Consider the following 20702-nt stretch of genomic DNA (forward strand, 5'->3'; position numbering starts at 1 on the left):
GTTTTAGCATTAAAAGTGTTTTGAACATTCATTCATTCATTTTTTTTCAGCTTAGTCCCTTTATTAATCTGGGGTCGCCACAGCGGAATGAACCGCCAACTTATCCAGCATATGTTTTATTGATCGGATGCCCTTCCAGCTGCAACCTATCACTGGGAAACATCCATACACACTCAATTGCACACATACACCATGGACAATTTAGCTTACGCAATTCACCTGTACCACATGTCTTTGGACTGTGGGGGATACCGGAGCACCCGGAGGAAACCCACACAAACACAGGGAGAACATGCAAACTCCACACAGAAACGCCAACTGACCGTTTTGAACATATATTACATTTTAATGTTTATTGTAGTAATTTTAATTGAACATTGACTCGATTTCACAAATAATAGACTAACATAATTAATGTTGTTGTCTAATAAACTTAACTTTTTTGGCACATACTTCATTTTACTCTAAGAAAAATGTTGTATACAATTAGTTTGATAACCTTAATGCAGATGGTTTTTATATTAGTAGAACAGTAAGCACAGTGAAGATGTAAACCTAAAAATCATTATGTGAATTGTGAAAATTAATGAATAAATAGATAAATATGTTAGATAAAATGGTTTCTCTCATTCACAAATATAATATAACATTCATTGCTTACATTATGAGGACACATTAATTGAGAATACTTAAATTTAGGTAAATATTAAAAAACTGAAATGAAACTGTTGACTTCCCAGCATACAGTTAAAATTATTAAAGGGGTTGGTTATTAAAATTAGTTTGATCTGCGAACATTAAACTTGTATGTCCCATATATAAACAGCCATTCACATGTGTGTGTGTGTGTGTGTGCCATTCTCTTTGCATTGGCCCTTGTTCATGCTTTCTGGAGAAATCTTTTGGGACGTTTCTCAGAAGTGAGCGATGTTTACTCCATTTTGAATGATGAAACTGGGCAACTTGTCTGTGTGTGAACAGGGCATGTTTTTATCACTTAAAAAAAGTGATAAAAACCATAAGAAAAAAACTGGCTCAGTAGTCATCTTTGATTTTGGCTTTGCATATTTTGCATAAGTGTGATATTTTTAACATCTGTGTTTACCTTCAGAAGACTCAAGAGCGAGCAGATTATTTGCAATCGTGACTCAACCACAATCACCGAGGGTGTTTTGTAACATGCGACAGCAGCTTCCAGAAACAGTTCGTCAGATAATTGTTTGGATTATTTCCTAGAAACTATTCAGACTTGGAAAGCCGAATTTATGTTACAGAACATCAAATTAAAGTGTTTTTTTTGTGTTAGTGTGTGTGTGTGTGTTAAAATGTTTTCTCGTATCTCTATTTACATGCACAGACAAAAGTTATTGTAGTATAATTGATGTAACGAATGCATGCATTAATAATATGGCACTTTTTCGGCATAGCTGTACACACTTTACAATCATACTGTACACTCAAATAATTACTTTAGCTGTTTGTTCAAACTTTTTACTTAAAATAAGCTGAAACAGCACGATTCTTGAGTTTTTAAACTTAATTGTTTTATGTTCAGTCCACTTAAATTTGTACAGGCTTATAAGATAACCTAATTCCTTCATGTTTTCCCTACACAAAAATCAGGTGACACCTCATAACATCTTGTAACAATAATAATATGACGTCCACTTAAGTAGTGACTGTGCAAACCATAAACTAGGCTGTAAAGCATATGTGTATGTACAGTATGATGTACTAACATAACCAAATACGCTTTCTAGGAGTAGTGCTGGTTAAATACTGTATGATTTATAAACAGTACAGCATTAAAAAGTGTAAGGTCTTCTTCATCCTGGACCCTCATTTAGACTGATTATCCCTTCTCGTTGATGTAGGTTTTGGAATTTTTGCAAAAGATTTGCAAGACAGTTTATTGGAAAATTTAAAGCAGTACATGGTTTTTATATGCATTCTAGTGTGTACTAATCTTATATACTATTATAGCAATATAATTCCTTTGCATTTGTTCACTAAATTTCTGTATAAGTAAAACCGAGCTGCTTTTCGTTCTGTAAAGTCTGTTTAAAGTAGCCTATAATATTAAATAAATAAGAGAATGCATTTTCTGTCATGTTTAATCCAGATTGAAATGGAACAAATGTCGGAAAATAAATACCAAGTCATTATTTTTTTCTGATGGCTATTTGAACACGTGTGTGTGTGTGTGTGTGTCTGTGTGTGTGTTTGTGTGTGTGTGTGTGTGTGTGTGTGTGTGTGTGTGTGTGTGTGTGTGCGTGCGTGCGTGCGTGCGTGCGTGCATGCGTGTGTGTGTGAGAGAGAAAATGCTTTGATGACAAACTGCATCTGTATCAGAGACTCTCTAAATAAGAAAGTCCTATGCCTGTTAAAAATTGGCGAACTCTATAATGTATTTACTTAATAATTACACATGTACATTTTGTATTTTATTACTTATATATTTACCCCCTGGCATGTATATTTTTATTGTAAAATGTTATATGCTGTTTTTAAATAATAATAAAAAAATAAGACAAACTGCATCTGTATGCATTTAGACGTTGGCATAACGTCATACACGCACACCAAGGTTCATGAATCCCACAACTTGCATGGTAGACGTGTTTGAGGTGATCGCCCATACATGGCTAATCGTACCACATTCCTGAGTCATTCACACTGCATGGCGATAATAAGCCTTTATTGATTTTATGTCATTTACTTGCGCGAATATTTAATTCCGTGTTTGGTGTGAACTCAGCATAAAGCTGGATTTATTTACTTTTACCCGGCTCAGCTGATTTCCATCTGGTTTACACTACATATTTTAAGATTTGCCTCAGTGTATAAAAAAACAGCACATGTACCATTATACATCATATTTTCACAGACAAACAAAAGTCATACAGTTATTACAGTATTAGTTAACTTATTACATAAATATTTTTTTGTTTTTATGACATACGGTAAATTGTGTTATTGAAAACTACTGTATTGTGTAGAGATGAGTATGAGGTAAACTGGATCAAATTGTTCCTGTCCCATCAAGGGGAGAAATGTTGGTGTTCTGATTAGTTTCACTTAATTTTCTGCTGACTCTTAACTGAGTCAAACGGAGGAACAAATCAATATGTGTAATTCTAAAGGAGTAGTCTGGTGATTACAGAGCAGTGCTGAGGCAGATTTCCTCCTCCTCCATCACTCACCCTGAGCTCTTTTCCTGATTTTCTACAACAACACTTTTAAACCTTCTTTATAGGCATTTCTAGATCGATCTAGAATCTTTAACATTAATTGAATCTTTCCATTGCGTTAAGTCTTTATTGTGGAGCAAAGATTCTTAACAGATATTAAAATGCTCTTGAAAAAAATCTGACTTCAGATTCTGTAAGTTCTGCTTATATGAACAGATATGTACAGTTTCTCAATATGCAATCTTGTGTCTTTGAGTTCTCTTTGAGTTCTCATCAACTGCCAAAGTTCCAATATTAATGACCGCAAGAACAGGGGATTCATGACAGAACCCAGATGCATTCCTGACTGATCTAGAATCTTTAACATTAATTGAATCTTTCCATTGCGTTAAGTCTTTATTGTGGAGCAAAGATTCTTAACAGATATTAAAATGCTCTTGAAAAAAATCTGACTTCAGATTCTGAAAGTTTTTTCTTATATGAACAGATACGTACAGTTTCTCAAAATGGGTTCATAAGTGATCTGGTGTGCTTGTGTTCTCATGTAACTTCAGTTCAAATACTCAAGACCACAAGAACAGAGGGCTCATGACAGAACCCAGATGGATTCCTGATCGATCTAGAATCTTTAACATTCATGAAATCTTTCCATTGTGTTAAGGCTTTATTGTGGAACAAAGATTCTTAATAGATATTACAATGCTCTTGAAAAATATCAGATTTAAGATTCTGAAAGTTTTGCTTATATGAACACATGCTGTTTCCCAATTTGCATTCTTAAGCGATCTTAAATCTTTGTTTTCATGTAATGTCATCATCAACCGCCAAAGTTCAATTCCATTTTTCAAGATTACAAGAACAGAGGACTCATTACAGAACCCAGATATATTCCTGATCGATCTAGAATCTTAAACATTAATGGAATCTTTCCATTCTGTTAAGTTTTTATTGTGGAACAAAGATTCTTAACAGATATTAAATGATCTTGAAAATATCTGATTTCAGATTCTGAAAGTTCTGCTTAAATGAACAGATATGTACATTTTCTCAATATGTGCATCTTGCGTCCTTGTGCTCTCGTGTAATGTCACCATCAACCACCGAAGTTCAGTTCCAATATTCAAGAACAGAGGACTCATGACAGAAACCAGATGTATCCCTGATATCGAGAATACATCGAATGCAGACTTGAGCACAGCAAGATAAGTCTCAAACGTCATTGCAGCTAAATAAAGGTGGAACATTTTATATGCCTATTTGTTATTAAAATTCATAGATATAACTTGTTTATCTCTAGAGTTTCCCTAAATGAGATGGTAATAGTAAACGTATGAAAACTTTAATAAAGGCATGAACAAGTTAATGACGTTTATTTGGGTCGGCGCAATAGCTTAGTGGTTAGCATGCCGACATATGGTGTGGTTGCACTTCAGGGTGTTTTGAGTTCGAGTCACGGCTCGAGGACATTTCCTTTCCTCCCTCTCTCTCTCCCCCACTTTGCTTCCTGTCTGATTACTGTCATATCTAATAAAGGGAAAAAAAACGCCAACAATAAATCTATAAAAAAAAGTGTTTATTTGGTGAAATTTCTATTAGGATGACAGGGTGGCAGCACTGTCACCTCACAGCAAGAAGGTCACTGGGTCAGTTGGCATTTCTGTGTGGAGTTTGCATGTTCTCCCGGTGTCCACTTGGCTTGGGTTAGGCCTCTAGATTACGCTTGTTTTACCAAAATAAAATATGATCATGCCCTGATTTTGAATTATTTAATTAGGACAGTAAGGTCTGACTTTGCTTAAACAAAAGTCTTATCACTTAACAGAAATAATGTACAGTATAGAATATAAAGTCATGGTGCAGTGGAAAAAGAATTAATATTGTGAATGACTCCCATGAGCTTGGAGGACTGCATCCATACATCTCTGCAAGGACTCTAATAACTTATTAATAAAGTCATCAGGAATGGCAAAGAAAGTGTTCTTGCAGGACTCCCAGAGTTCATCAAGATTCTTTGGATTCATCTTTAATGCCTCCTCCTTCATCTTACCCTAGACATGCTTAATAATGTTCATGTCTGGTGACTGGGCTGGCCAATCCTGGAGCACCTTGACCGTCTTTGCTTTCAGGAACTTTTATGTGGAGGCTGAAGTATGAGAAGGAGCGCTATCCTGCTGAAGAATTTGCCCTCTCCTGTGGTTTGTAATGTAATGGGCAGCACAAATGTCTTGATACATCAGGCTGCTTGTGTTGCCATCCACTCTGCAGATCTCTCGCATGCCCCCATACTGAAATGTAACCCCAAACCATGATTTTTTCTTCACCAAACTTGACTGACTTCTGTGAATTCTATGGGTTTATGTGGGTTCCAATAGGTCTTCTGCAGTATTTGTGATGATTGGAATGCTGTTCAACAGATGATTCATAAGAAAAATTACATTCTGCCATTTCTCCAAAAGATCAACTAGAAGTCAAGTTATTACTTGTTGCTCTTACAACTGGGATCAATGACAAGACAGGTAGTGTGTATTACTTAAATGCAAACTGTAGATCTTTCTGTCTGATTCTGCCTGAAACCTGTCAAAAAATCATAATTTTTTCCAGAAAGTATTCATGCTCCGTGACTTGTATAGCAAAAACATATCGGATATATTCGGTCAATTCCCATTCTTCTTAAATGTGAGAAGATTCTGAGGTATTGTTGCATGCAATTTGGCTGATAGCTTTAGTGCAGTCACTTTGTTGAAAGTGATCTCATTAGGCCAAACACAAATTAGTAGTGGTGGTGGTGGTGAGCAAACAGCACAGTAAGATGAAGAGTGTTGGTTAATCGAGCCAGAGCTCGGTGTCTATGGAACACAATTGGCTGAACAAGGCTTTTCTTGGCACTTCTGACTTCATCTCTAACCCAAAGCTCGTATCAGATTTAAACACAACCAGATGTTTACATATGCATTCAACCTGTAAAACTCACACGTTTATGCCAAAAATTGGAATCCCTCATTCGATTTGAATAGAAACAGCACTTTGTCATTTACTTCCTTCTTATTGTTACAAGCTTAATCCTGTTGGTCTGTGATTTCCCTGTCCTGATAGCCTTACAGTGTGATTTCCCTGTCCTGATAGCCTTACAGTTGAAACAGTGTGTGTGTGTGTGTGTGTTTGAGTTTAGGATACAAGGACAATGTTTTTATCTTGATAGCATTTTTTGCATCTGTACCTAAGAATCCTTTGAGAATTAATCCTTTAAGAATCCTTCTTTTGGGTTATGTAAACCCAAATCATATAAAATAAGGACTAACGCAAACATTGGGTAAATTCCGTCCTATTAATTTAATTAAATATTTATAACAAGAGTTGGCTTAGTCCCTATTACACCCAGAATTGAGTTGAAATAACCCGACATTTGTCTTTCTAACTTGTGTTTTTTTTTTTACATGTAAATTGAGCTTCTATTGTCAGCTTTTTACTCATGAAAACATTAGTCTTTTATTATGGAGCTCATATACTTGTTTAAAAAGTCCTCAATCAATTCATAGTGTTGTTCCTATTACTGTAATTTTGTTTTGTACAGTATGTAAACACTGGCATGTTAGCTTATCCGGTGTGCTAACAATTCTGACATATAGTTAAACAGCCAGTGTCACGTACCAGCAGACCAACTTGCGTCATACTGATAATTATTGAAGTAACTTAAGAGCAAGCATATTGTATAGGCTTGCTTTAGTTTTCCATTCGCAGATAATAGTAATCAGTAATAACTATCGTCTTACTTAATTCAGCTGTGCATTAACTTGCTGTCATAAGCTACTATGCACTACTATACACCTACTTCATTCGCCCAAATTGAAAAGATCTATGCTTGTGTGAAGGACATTAATGGTTGGCTTAACTAAAAATTCTTTGAAACTCAGCATGGACAAAACTGGATCATTTTTATTAGCACCCCAGCGCTTACCAGCAATATTTCGACCAGTTTCTCCTGTGAAATTGTTGGCTCTCACATTACATTCAGGAGTTTTTCAGGAGATAGAACAAAACACAAGGTATGAATGGGGGGCAGATCATTTATTGTTATTGCACTCAAAATTTGGATCTCTCTACCACGCTCACTCCGTTAATAATATCTCAGAATTCAAATCTGTACTTAAAACTCACTTATTTTCTGAATACTTCACTTCTGATCTGACAAACTGACCACTTCATTTGATCCACCTGCACTCTGCTTATTTGTCTCTTAGGTCTTGTTTTGTATTTCCAGTTTGTTATATTTGACTTCCTGTATGTGTGTGTACCTAATGTTGTCTCTACTTACAGTATGTCTGCTTGTATCTCTTTTTGTTAACATTCTTTGTAAAGTATCCTTGAGCTCTGGGAAGGCGCTATATAAATAAAATGTATTATTATTATTACTATTATTATTAATAATATAATTTGGGAATATCTATTGGAGAGAGTTATTCAGGGAAAAGTCAGGTTTACTGCAGACAAGTTTAAGGCTTGTCTAATTTAAGGTTTCATTTGTACTTGAAGTTCTTTCCAAAAGCTGGTATTTACAATGTGTTACTCTGGTGTTTTTGCTATAAATGGTGGGAAAGCACAACTCATATCTTATCTAAATTCATCTGACTTTACCTTCTGTGCTTCAAGGGTCATGTTGACATGACCCTGACCTTGCCTAATGTGAAGGAAACGCCTTGTTAGATGCAGATTATTGACATAATGGGTCAATTAGTTTGACCATTGGTTATCAGCACTAACATCTGCTGCTGACATGGGGAGATGTAAGTTCTCCTGCCTATATAACTCATGAGATCTTCTCTAGAAGCTCTCTTGTGGTTTAGCAAGTGCTGCCTGGGTCTCTGTTTTTACAGTGTTTTCTGTAAGCTTGCTAATGTCAGATCTTGAATACATTGTTGAATACTTTATTATTGATTATTTTTGGTTGTAGATTACTTAAACATTCTTATACTGATTTGTTAGTCTTTCAGTCATTCATTTTCTTTTCAGCTTAGTCCCTTTATTAATCTGGAGTTGCCACAGCGGAATGAACCTCCAACTTTTCTGTGAGGTGAAAGTGCTACCCACTGTTTTTGTTTTGTTTTATTATTGTATTTTTTATTTTTAAGCATAAAATGTTTTATTAATGCAATAATGTTGCATATAAGATTCATTGTTGTTGTTATTATTATTATTATTATTATTATTATTATTATTATTATTATTATTATTATTATTATTATTATTATTTTTATTTCATTATCAGATTCATAAGATTCTATACCAAAAATATAAATATATACATCTGGGAAATTAAGTATTACCATTTATTTATTAAATTAAATAAACACGTCACCATTTTTCTCAGAAAACATATTTCTAAAGGTGCTGTTAACTTAAAATTTTCACTGGATGTTGGTAACAATCAAAGAAATCCATATCTGCAAAGAAAACAAATCTAATTAGTTTACAAATTAAGTTATGCGTTATAAAATGAAAGGATGCAGCGAAAAAGATATTGAACACATGAAAAAAGGGAGGTGTAGAAAGTCAGTGAAAGCCCAGACAGCAGCTGAAATCTCTCAGTAGTTATTCAGCAACCCTCTGCCCATCCTCATTGTAAATGAATATCAGCTGCTTCAGTCTAGCATTACCAGGAGGATGAAGATGAAACCAGGGTGGACGTTTCAGCAAGACAATGATCCAATGTTTGTATAATCCCTAGTTACCTATAATTACTACTATTGGGTTTTGCATTCTGATATGTATTTAGAGATATTTAAAGGCTCATTTGGATGAATTATAATAACATTGAAATGTAAAAATGTGTATCAAGGGACAGAAAAGTTGTATATGCATATATTATGAAAAGAAAAAAATATATATTGTGCTTTAGGTTTAAGATTATATTGTACATTATATACTATAAAAGTAAATATACTGTAATACTAGCTAGCTAGGGCAACACAGTGGTGCAGAAGATAGTGCTGTCGCCTCACAGCAAGAAGGTCGCTGGTTCGAGCCTCGGCTGGGTCAGTTGGCGTTTCTGTGTGGAGTTTGCATGTTCTCCCTGCGTTTGCGTGGGTTTCCTCCGGGGGCTCCGGTTTCCCCCCACAGTCCAAAGACATGCGGTACAGGTGAATTGGGTAGGCTAAATTGTCCATAGTTTATGTATGTGTGTGAATGAGTGTGTACGGCTTTCCCAGTGATGGGTTGCGGCTGGAAGGGCATCCGCTGCATAAAACATATGCTGGATAAGTTGGTGGTTCATTCCGCTGTGGTGACCCCAGATTAATAAAGAGACTAAGCCGAAAAGAAAATGAATGAATGAGTGACTAGCTAGCTACACTGCAAAAAATCCCTGTATGATATAGTAAAATACTGGCAGCTGCAGTGCTTATTTTATACTGCTTTACCGTAACTGCCATTTTATGGTATGTTGCTGTAAAAATACATTAACTTAATTAATTAATCAATAAGTGAACTCATTCACTGAAACTGACTGTCTTAAATTGGTCAACTACTGTATGAGTTTAAGTAATGTGTGTAATGTGTTATTTATGTTTAATGAACCGCCAACTATTCCAGCATATGTTTTATGCAGCAGATGCTATTCCAGCCACAACCCAGTACTGGAAAACACCCATACACGTTCAATCACGCACACACAAACTCATACACTATGTCCAATTCCGTTTACCCAATTCACCAATAGCGCATGTCTTTAGACTGTGGGGGAAACTGGAGCACTTTGGGGAGAACATGCAAACTCCCCACAGAAATGCCAACTGGCCCAGCCAGGACTCAAACCAGCTGCCTTTTTGCTGTGAAGTGACAGTGCTAACCACTATTAATGACTTATTTTAGTTAATTATAAAAATTCTGTTTAACCCAAATGTCTTAAAGCTCACAGTGCATATTAATTATAGTTATACCTTTTGGTTTTCGTAACATTGTCTTTAAAAGTTTCCCACATTTTCTGCATCCAGTTGATCTTCATGAGGTTCCTGATTCTTACTCACTAATAAATCCAAATGTGAGAACATACGACACTGTGGCTCCCAACATGACATCCATATCCTGACGAATCAGCAGTACATCATCATACACAAGTCTTATGTTTTCAATGGGGAATTCAGTTTCTGGTGCCAGTATGTGAATTTATCATCTCCCCCTTTAGCTGGATTTAGTTTTTGCTTTGAGTCACCGCTCAGATTTGGGCAAAAACATGCTTTGAATCAGATCCACATATTAGTTTAAAATAGGAATGGAAAATACTGTTTAGATCTGCTTACACCCACAGCCAAACACACACCCGTTGTGCAAGACGTAATGTACTGTATTCCCTGTTGTACACGCTTATGAAAACTGTGATCCTACTCTATTTCTGAACATTTCTTGATGTTTTTAAAATATTGTTTATTGCACTACATGCATTACACTGCTCTTATTTTGTTCTGAATCATTTAGTAAATTTTTTTGCAAGCTGTTCACCAACTTTGTGTTTGATAAAGATGTGTTATTTTTAAGTGGTATACTTTACTTGGTAATCATTTTTAATATGTGTTTTGAAATGGTAAAATATAGATTAGGAATACAACAAAACCTGGGTTCCACACAATTACTTCATGTTGTCCCAATAAATTGATGAAGTTCTCTCAATCGTTTTTACAAAATTACAGCTGAAGTCAGAATTATTAGCCCCCCTTTGAATGAGTTTTTTCCCTTTTAATTATTTCCCAAATGATGTTTAACAGAGCAACGAATTTTTCACAGTATGTCTAATAATATTTTTTCTTCTGGAGAAAGTCTTTATTTGTTTTATTTCGGCTTAAATAAAAGCAGTTTTTAATTTAAGAACCATTTTAAGGTCATTATTATTAGCCCCTTTAAGCTATTTATTTTTTCGATAGTCTACAGAACAAACCATCGTTTTATAATAACTTGCCCAATTACCCTAACCTGCCTAGTTAATCTAATTAACCTAGTTAAAATTTTAAATGTCACTTTAAGCTGTATAGAAGTGTCTTGAAAAATATCAGTCAAATATTATTTACTGTCATCATGGCAAAGATAAAATAAATCAGTTATTAGAAATGAGTTATTAAAACTATTATGTTTAGAAATGTGTTGAAAAAAAATCTTCTCTCCATTAAACAGAAATTGGGGATAAAATGAACAAGGGGGCTAATAATTCTGACTTCAACTGTATGTGGATTGAACATAAAACAATTAAGTTGTCCAAAAAAAACTTCAGAATTGTATTGTTTTAACTCATTTTAAATAAGTTGTTTGAACAAGCAGCAAAATGAATTTTTGAGTGTACTGTGTATTTAAATAAACATCATCGTAAGTGATTATCATTATTTATTTATTTTTGATTCAAGGCTGTTTGCATTTTTTAAATACAGCTTATTAGTTAATATGCATTTTATACATGTTTTTGTAAATTCTACATTTTTCTGTGTTTTGCTGTTTAGGGATTTAGGGTAAGAATTGATTTATGATTTTGTTCATAATTATGATCTCATCAAGACTATATTTATTTGATCCAATATAAAACAAAAATAGAGATATTGTGAAATAGTGTTATAATTTTACAATTAATACCTATTGTTGCACGTAATATCATTTTCAATCAATTTAATGCAGTTTTGATGACTTTTTTGTTGAAAGCAATCCATGTATTGGGCATTTCATATGCAAAACCTTATGTTCTTTAACCTTAAAGTTTTTTTTTTCCTCAGTCTGTATATGCTTTATATAGACTTGTTTTAATTGCTGATGAATATTACTGCGTTAAACAATTAAGATACGTCTCCATATAACGTTATATTTCAGTGCTTTGGAACTAGACAGCGCTCCAAAGTAGCATGCATAATGGGTTCTCGCACACTCATGTTACGTACAGTACATTTTTTGGCAACGTGTGTGGAATTGAATTCCCTTAAGAGCCATTATACATTGTAAACACAATAGAAAGTCAGAATTATTAGCCCCCCTTAATTATTAGCCCCCTGTTTATTTTATCCCCAATTTCTGTTTAACGGAGAGAAGATTTTTTTCAGCACATTTCTAAACATAATGGTTTTAATAACTCATTTCTAATAACTGATTTCTTGTATCTTTAAGTTATTGTATAATGATGGTTTGTTCTGTAGACTATCGGGAAAAAATATATTGCTTAAAGGGGCTAATAATAATGACCTTAAAATGGTTTTAATAAATTATTAACAGCTTTTATTCTATCCGGAATAAAACAAATAAGACTTTCTATAGAAGAAAAAACATTATCAGACATACTGTAAAAATTTCTTTGTTCTGTTAAATATAATTTGGGAAATATTTAAAAATAAATAAAAAAATCAAAGGGGGGCTAATAATTCTGACTTTAACTGTATATTTACACACATCTACATAAGTAAATAAATAGATTAAACGATAGACTATAGTTCGTGCAGATTCTGTATATAAACTACAGTACATATTTAGGTCACACTTGTACAGCATGTATTAATCATAGCTCAACATTTAAAAATGCATTACTCATTCATTCATTCATTTATTCATTTATTCATTTTCCTTCCGCTTAGTCCCTTTATTCATCAATTTAGTTTATTCAATTCACCTTTAACGCATGTCGTTGGACTTTGGGGGAAACCGGAGAACCCGGAAGGGAAACCCGGGGGAAACCCATGCAAGCACGCGGAGAACATTCATACTCCACACAGAAATGCCAACTGGACCAGCTGGGCCTCGAACCAGCAATCTTCTTGCTGTGAGATGACAGTGCTAACCACTGAGCCACCGTGTTGCCCTAATAATGCATCATTAAAATCCAAATTCAAACTTGTTAGCATTAGTTAATTCACTGTAGGTTAACATGAACTAACAAGAACATCTGCGTTTTCGTTAGCTAACGTTAACAAAGATGAATAAACACTGTAATAAATGTATCGTTCATTATTTGTTTATGCTAGTAATTACATTAGGTTAGGGATAAAGAACTTCCAGACGGTTGTTATGACAAAACAAAACCTGATGCGAATCGGAGCGCTGTTGTATAAGACTGAAGGGTTAATTCTATTAAAACTACCGTAATGGATGTACTTTATCTCGCTTATTACCTGTCTACTTGCCACAAAATATAAAAATAAACACAAACCATTTTTCTGGGCTATAATAGTTTATTAAATCTTTAATTAAACGCAAAGCTGAAAGAAAATTAAACAGCTGATGGAGTATACACTAACTTGCATGTTATTGTCACAAGGTGGTGCCAAAGAGTCAAAAACCTAATGCTGACAGAAATGAAACTGGCTGGATAAAGCATATACTAACCTATATATACTAACTTTATGTATTCACATGTAAGTATATGAATCTGCACATATTTGCTGATGGTCAAGGTGACTTTAACTTCCCGGATGAGTCTGCGATTATTTAGAGGTTGTTATCTCGGAATAACATACCTCGAAGTGTCTCGAATGTCCAATCAGAATCGAATATTCCAGAATAACATTAACTAATATAAACCTATTGAAAAGTGTTAACCATATTTACATAATCAACATGTTTCTCGTGCACAGGTCCAGGCTCGCGGGGCTCTGCAGTATCTGGTGTCTCTGTTAGCGAGTATGGAGCACAGCGCCCATCACACACTGCTGCTGGAAATCCGCTGTCTGACCGATCGCTACACCTCAATCCTGGGCGGAGGAGGAAAAGACATCTACCGCATGAGCAACAGCTTCTCTGCCATTGCTCGACTGCTAGGGCGCAAGCTGGAGGCTGACGGTGCAGTGAACAGGTAAACACACACTGTTCCCAGGTCTGTCACTTACTTGGTTTTCTTGAGTAGCCTTGACATGCTCCACATTGACTTTTGGGATCCACAGGGGTGATTGGTTTTATTGCAGTAATTGACTTTTTATTATGATGGAGTAACTATTGAGTAAAAGCTCCATAATCCACAGATCTTTGTCAAACCACAGCATTGCAAAATTCTTAGACTAATCAGCTTTTTGGCAGGTTCATAGCTAAAAGAGCGATGAGGTAAAGAGTTGTAGTCCAGATTTTGTCCATTTTCTTAGTTTCATTTGGATTCTCTCGAGGAACAGCATAGAATATATACAGAGGTTGGACAATGAAACTGAAACACCTGGTTTTAGAGCACAATAATTCATTAGTATGGTGTAGGGCCTCCTTTTGTGGTTAATACAACATTAGTTCATCTTGAAAATGACAGATACAAGTCCTGCACAGTGGCCAGAGATATTTTGAGCCATTCTTCTTGCACAATAGTGGCCTGTTCACTATGTGATGCTGGTGTGACTCGCTCCTCCAAAACACCCCAAGGTAGCTCAATAATGTGTAGATCTGGTGACTATGCAGGCCATGGAAGATGTTCAGCTTCACTTTCAGGTTCATCAAACAACTCTGTCACCAGTCTTGCTGTATGTATTAGTGCATTATCATCCTTATACATGGCACCACCTTCAGGATGCAATGTTTGAACCACTGAGTGCACATGGTCCTCCAGAATGGTCCGGTAGACCTTGGCAATGACGTGCCCATCAAGCACAAGTATTAGACCTAGGGGATGCCATGATATTACAGCCCAAACCATCACTGATCCACCCCCATGCTTCAATCTGAGCAGCAACCGTTGGGGTGGTACGCTTTTTTGGGGCTTCTCCACACCGTAGCTCTCCCAGATGTGCGAAAGATATTAGAGAGCTTAACAGATTAGCACACTTTAAAAATTATTACATATTAAAGTGCTTTTCTATTCTAGCTTAAAAGGATAGTTCACTCAATAATTAGTTCTGTCATCATTTTCTCATCCTCCATTTGAGTTTATTCTGACTTCCATACTATTTTTTTTGTTGATGCTATGGCTGTCAATGGTTTAACATTCTTCGGAATATCTTGTTTGTGTTCAAAAGGAGAAAGAAATTCATAAAAGTTTAGAAATTTTCATTTTTGGGACAACTATCACTAATTTTACTAGAAACATTTTAGAAAAATGCACCAACAAGTTTGCAAAATATATCAAACTATGTTCATAAATCCTGCTCATATTAGTTTTGCTGGCAAATTGTTAATGTTTAGCTTAGTAATAAATTATGATCTTTCTTATTTTTGTGTAATGACATTCACTCAAGGTTTTAGATTGCTCATTAAAATAAAAAATTCCTGCATGTTTAAATTCCTGAGCACTGTTTAAATGAAAGTATAAATGTTCTCTCGTTTACAGTTGTGTTTTATTGACTATATTTCTCAGTTATTTCTTAGGAAAACCCCAACATCATTCCTGATCCTCCTGGCTATCCTTCATGTGCTCCTTGTTGTCATTCAATAAACACCCTAACGTTTCCTTACCTCTGTCTCCTGTCCGCTTCATAACAGAAGCCCGGACCCATAACGACGACAACATGAGCACCCCCGATCACTTTCAAGAGCTGGTGGACCAGTTGAAGCGGATTCTACAGCCACCAGCTCCACTTTCCAACGCACCACCAGCACCGAGCACTTCCGCCTCCACAGTTTCTCTTCTTCGGCCCTTCCTTCCAGTCCCATGGCCCGACCAGCGCCCTACTCAGGCGGAGCGGGGGAGTGCAATGGTTTTCTGTTACAATGTTCCCTCATATTCGAAATGCAACCTTCTCTATATCCCACAGATAAGTCAAGATCGCCTACATCGTATCTCTACTCTCTGGACCTGCACTTAAATGGGCTGAGACGATCTGGAACCAAGCCGGGCCGGTCATGAATTCCATCACTACCTTCACGGAGTATTTCAAAGAGGTGTTTGGACGTTCTGATGGGGAAGTAGCCGCTGGAGAGCAGCTGTATCAGCTACGGCGACCGATCTACACAGGAATATGCTCTCCGGTTTCGCACTCTAGCAGCTGCAAGTGGATGGAATGAGAGATCGTTGTTGACCACGTAGAGGAACCCACTCCTCCACTGCTCCTAGAAGAAGGAGCCGTCTACGCAGTGAGGAGATCTTGCGTTCGCCGACGTCGTGGTGGCCAGTTGGAGTACCTGGTGGACTGGGAAGGGTACGGCCCCGAAGAAAGGACATGGGTTCCCAGAGCTGATATTCTCGATCCTAGTCTCATGGTGGAGTTTCATGAGAGCCCCCCTGAGTTCCCAGCGCCTAGAAAGGCAGAGGGAGACCACCACGGCGTCGGAGGTGTCGGCCCTCAGGAGCGGGCCCTGGGGAGGGGGGTACTGTCATGGATTGGTCAGGCTCTCACGACCCCCACTCACGAAGATCACCATCACCCTGGGATTGCTTGTGTACATTCCAAGCGTTCAGTATATGTTTAGAATACCACAATGTTGAACGTTTGCAAAAATGTCAAGCTTTTACAATAGATTACACTGCATTAAATACTGTTTACCCCTTCTTTCATGATCCATGTTCATTGGAGTAAAAAAAAATTAAGACGTTTTACACAATGCTGGATATAAATGCGAAATATTAGCATCCAAAATCAAACAAAAGGTGCTTAAATAATGTGTCTGTGCTCTTTGGGTAAGGTATTCAACAGAATAAACAGTAAAAAAATCAGTCCAAGGCACTCGAAAAATGTAGAAAAAATATTAAAAATCCTTGATTTACATGGCTAACCCCTTAAAAAGCCACCTTGGACTGATTTTTTGCTGTTTATTCTGCTAAATATTAGGATGTTAGAATATAATTCCCAGAGCAGGATGTGTTTGTTTCAATACTACACGGTGTGTGATACTGTTTTTTGCATAATGTAATATGATTGCACTTGCTAACATCACATACTTACTGTATAATCAGCATTATTATGCATAACTCAATGTTATTGTTGTGATATGTAACAAATAAACAGATATAGTGTTAATTTTAGTCATTTAGAAGACACTTTTGTCCAAAGCGACTTATAATTTAGGAGGCATTCAAGTAATTCAACAAGTATAGGCAATATACACAAGAAGAAACTGTTCATGCTCAGATAATTAAGTTCTAGATCAGGGATGTCAAACTCAATTCCTGGAGGGTTGCTGCCCTGCTTCAACACACTTACTTGTGTTCACCTTATTCTCCGCGTACGAGTGGCCGCAGCCATTTGAATAATTTTGGCTCAAGACTTCCGGTCTACACACTTCCATTCATTTTTAGACGTTAAAAACAGCTCGTTTTGCTGCTTGGTGTTGCAAACTGATATTTTCTTATTATATTATTCCACTTTGTCTGTATTGTCATGTAAAAACTTTGTTTGTAGAGTAAGTAGTCTGACCGTTTTCTGCCGTTTATTATTCCTAGTCATTTCTCCCATAGGCAGCTGAATCGGAAGTTCTAAAACAATCGCAAAAATGTGCACACTTCCGCATGCATTGAAGAATAAGGTCAATAGGTTTCAAACAAGACTGAAAGACATAATTAGTTTGATCAGCTGTGTTTAATTAGGGTTGGAACTAAACTGTGCAGGGCTGCGGCCCTCCAGGAATTGAGTTTGACATCCCTGTTCTAGAGTAAGGAGGGGGGAGTGTTTCATTTTTTTGAGTGAGTGAGAGAGAGAGAGAGAGAGAGAGAGAGAGAGAGAGAGAGAGAGAGAGAGAGAGAAAAGTGTTTCTACAAGAGGTTTGTCAAGCCCACTCAGCTGTGTGAAGCACACTGGATTATATAGTAGGACTGCACGATATTGGAGAAATCTGACATTGTGATATTTCATTTCTCTGCAATATATATTGCAATATAAATACAAAATGAACCAGACTGCTTTAATAGCTCTATTTGGAAAGAATTCCTTCATTTACCTTGATTGGGATGATTCTGGAGGGGATTGAATCATTCATTCATTTCCTTTCAGCTTAGTCCCTTTATTTATCAGGGGTCGCCACAGCTGAATGAACCGTCAACTTATCCAGCATATGTTTTACACAGCGGATGCCCTTCTAGCTGCAACCCAGTACTGGGAAACATCCATACACACTCATTCACACATACACTCAGGCCAATTTAGTTTAGTTTTAGTTTTAGTTTGTCTTTGGACTTGTGGGGGAAACCGGAGCACCTGGAGGAAACCCATGCATGGGGAGAACGTGAAAATTCCACACAGACTTGCCAATTGACCCAGCTGGGGCTCGAACCAGTACCCTTCTTGCTGTAAGGTGACAGTGCTAACCACTGAGCCACCGTGTCGCCCAGGGATTGAATCATTTGCAAAAAACCCCCACCAAATTTCAAGCATTGATATACATCAGAGCAAAGATACAAATGAAACAAACAGTGCTTTACAGTCTTAATAGTATTCAGGCACAAACATTAAACGAGCAAATGTAAAATAACACCATTGTCATATTAATAATTCTATCAAATTAACGTTTATTAAAGTTACAAATGATACAGTTTCTTGTGCCCCAATGCTTTAAGCTCTTCTGAATTCTCCCACAGTCACAGTCCTTGTAAATGATACTGTTTTTAACTCTATTATGGTTACAACTCCTGCTCAGTTAAAATACTAACTCAACATTGTACATTGTGCGATGTAACTATTGCAAATGCACACATTGCGATATCGATGCTGTAACCATATAATGTGCAGCCCTATTATATGGAGTGATTATAAGAATGTGTCTGTTGCGAAAACGGGTGCAAGTGTTGGTTAAAGTGTCAGAGAGATGAAAGAATGTGTTTTCTACAGGTGGTTTGTCAAGCCCACTCACCTGTGTAAGGCACACTCAGAATTAGAAATGTTTTGGGCTTGCATTTAATTCAGTATCGTTATTTAATACACGCTGTGTGGTATACAAAGGTATTTGCGCTGTTGACATTGCATTGCACTTTCACACATAACAAAAATGTATATAATTACAGGCCCGTAGCCAGGGGGGTTCAGGTGGTGAGACCCACATCTCACTGAAAAAGGTCCAGAATTTGTTCCAAACATGAGCTCATTTGTCCTATTTTGGCTGCTATGCCATCATAATGAGTAAAAATAACCCATCAAAAAGGCTTTAAGACCCAGCAGAATCCACTATTGGCTATTGTGACTTCTTTTTAATCAGTTTTGGCCAATGCGAACAATTATTTTTCCAACATCCAGCTTCTAGACAACACATAATCTGACGTAAGTGAAGTCATCTTTCACTACTAGATTTTTAGATTTTTAAATAGAGAAAACCTTTTACAAGTAACTTTTATTCTTGGACCTTATTCTTGAAACATAAAATGAGCAATAACAAGATTTGAAGCACCAAAAGCAGCCCATATTAAAATTAATTTGAACACTAATTTGGCTATTGTTGTTATCCATGAATTTTCAAATATACTTTTTTTTTTACAAGAGAGGCTAGAAAAATTGTGAATCTCTACATTATTATTTATAATAATATTATTCAAATGTAGGGCGACGCAGTACACTTAAAAAAATTATTCAAAGATGATTCCTTGGATTTACTCAATTTTTTTTTACGTTAAGTGGTTGTAAACAATTTATTTGAGCTGAATTTAAACAACAAAATTAAGTTGAACATTACTCAATTTAATTTGTTTGTTTAAATTCAACACAAATAAATTGTTTGCAACAGTTTTGCATGCAACACTTTTTTTTCAGTGTAGGTGCTGTCACCTCACAGCAAGGAGGTCGCTGGTCCGAGCCTCGGCTGGGTCAGTTGGCATTTCTGTGTGGAGTTTGCATGTTCTCCCTTCATTCGTGTGGGTTTCCTCCGGGTGCTCTGGCTTCCCCCACAAGCCAAAAACATGCAGTACAGGTGGATTGGGTAGGCTAAATTGTTGAATGTGCTGGCCAGTTTGTTATTTATAATTTTCCTTATAAATGACAATAATTTAAAACAGATATATGATGTAATAAACCTGTATTTTAAAAATACGTTATTTTTTTATATATTTCTTTATTCTAAATCTTTAGTAAATATTTTTGTTACATCAAAAAATGTGGTTATAATGACCATCCAACAAGCTAATTCAGTTAAAATAGTGCTTAAAATGTATTTAAATATCATAATTAAATAGAAAATTAGGTGTATAATTGCAAAAAAAGAAAAATAGGACCACCCTCTTCACCAGGCTGGCTATGGGCCTGAATTAGTATTGTTTGTTATGCAGTAAAACAATTCTTATATTACATATATATGTTTTTACCTTTTTTGAGCCAAATCTCAATCTGCAATTTTTCTTCAAAAATTGTGTTTAAAAAAGCATTTCTACTGTCTGCTTGTCAACTACTTATTTCATTACATAGTCTTTACCTGTGTGGCAGAGGGGAGGAGAAGGTGCAGGATTTGTCCAGGCCGCGTGAAGCCGAGTCTGGTTCTGAGATGTTTGCTGAGAACCAGCATCTGCAGGTGAAGATCCAGGCTTTTGAGGAGAAGGTAGGAGATGAAGAGGTGGAGTCTGAGGGAGACGGAGCTTCTCTTGGACCTCAGAGACGCCACAGTCTGGGTCAGGCAGCACGTGATGAGCGCAGAGAGATGAGGTTCAACAGGTGGGACTGACCTATGTGATACAAT

At 36.3% G+C, this 20702-nt stretch overlaps 1 protein-coding gene across 1 annotated transcript in view; it reads left to right on the forward strand.

Moving 5' to 3' along the window:
* Positions 1-20702, forward strand: part of veph1 (ventricular zone expressed PH domain-containing 1) — a 153454-nt gene that overhangs the window by 73009 nt on the left and 59743 nt on the right. Inside the window, exons 6-7 of the mRNA XM_056478100.1 lie at positions 13778-13995; positions 20453-20677. Coding sequence (XP_056334075.1) covers positions 13778-13995; positions 20453-20677 — 443 coding nt within the window. The remainder of the gene's footprint in view (positions 1-13777; positions 13996-20452; positions 20678-20702) is intronic.

Source organism: Danio aesculapii, chromosome 18 (genome assembly GCF_903798145.1).
Source record: "Danio aesculapii chromosome 18, fDanAes4.1, whole genome shotgun sequence".
In the NCBI taxonomy this organism is placed as follows: domain Eukaryota; kingdom Metazoa; phylum Chordata; class Actinopteri; order Cypriniformes; family Danionidae; genus Danio; species Danio aesculapii.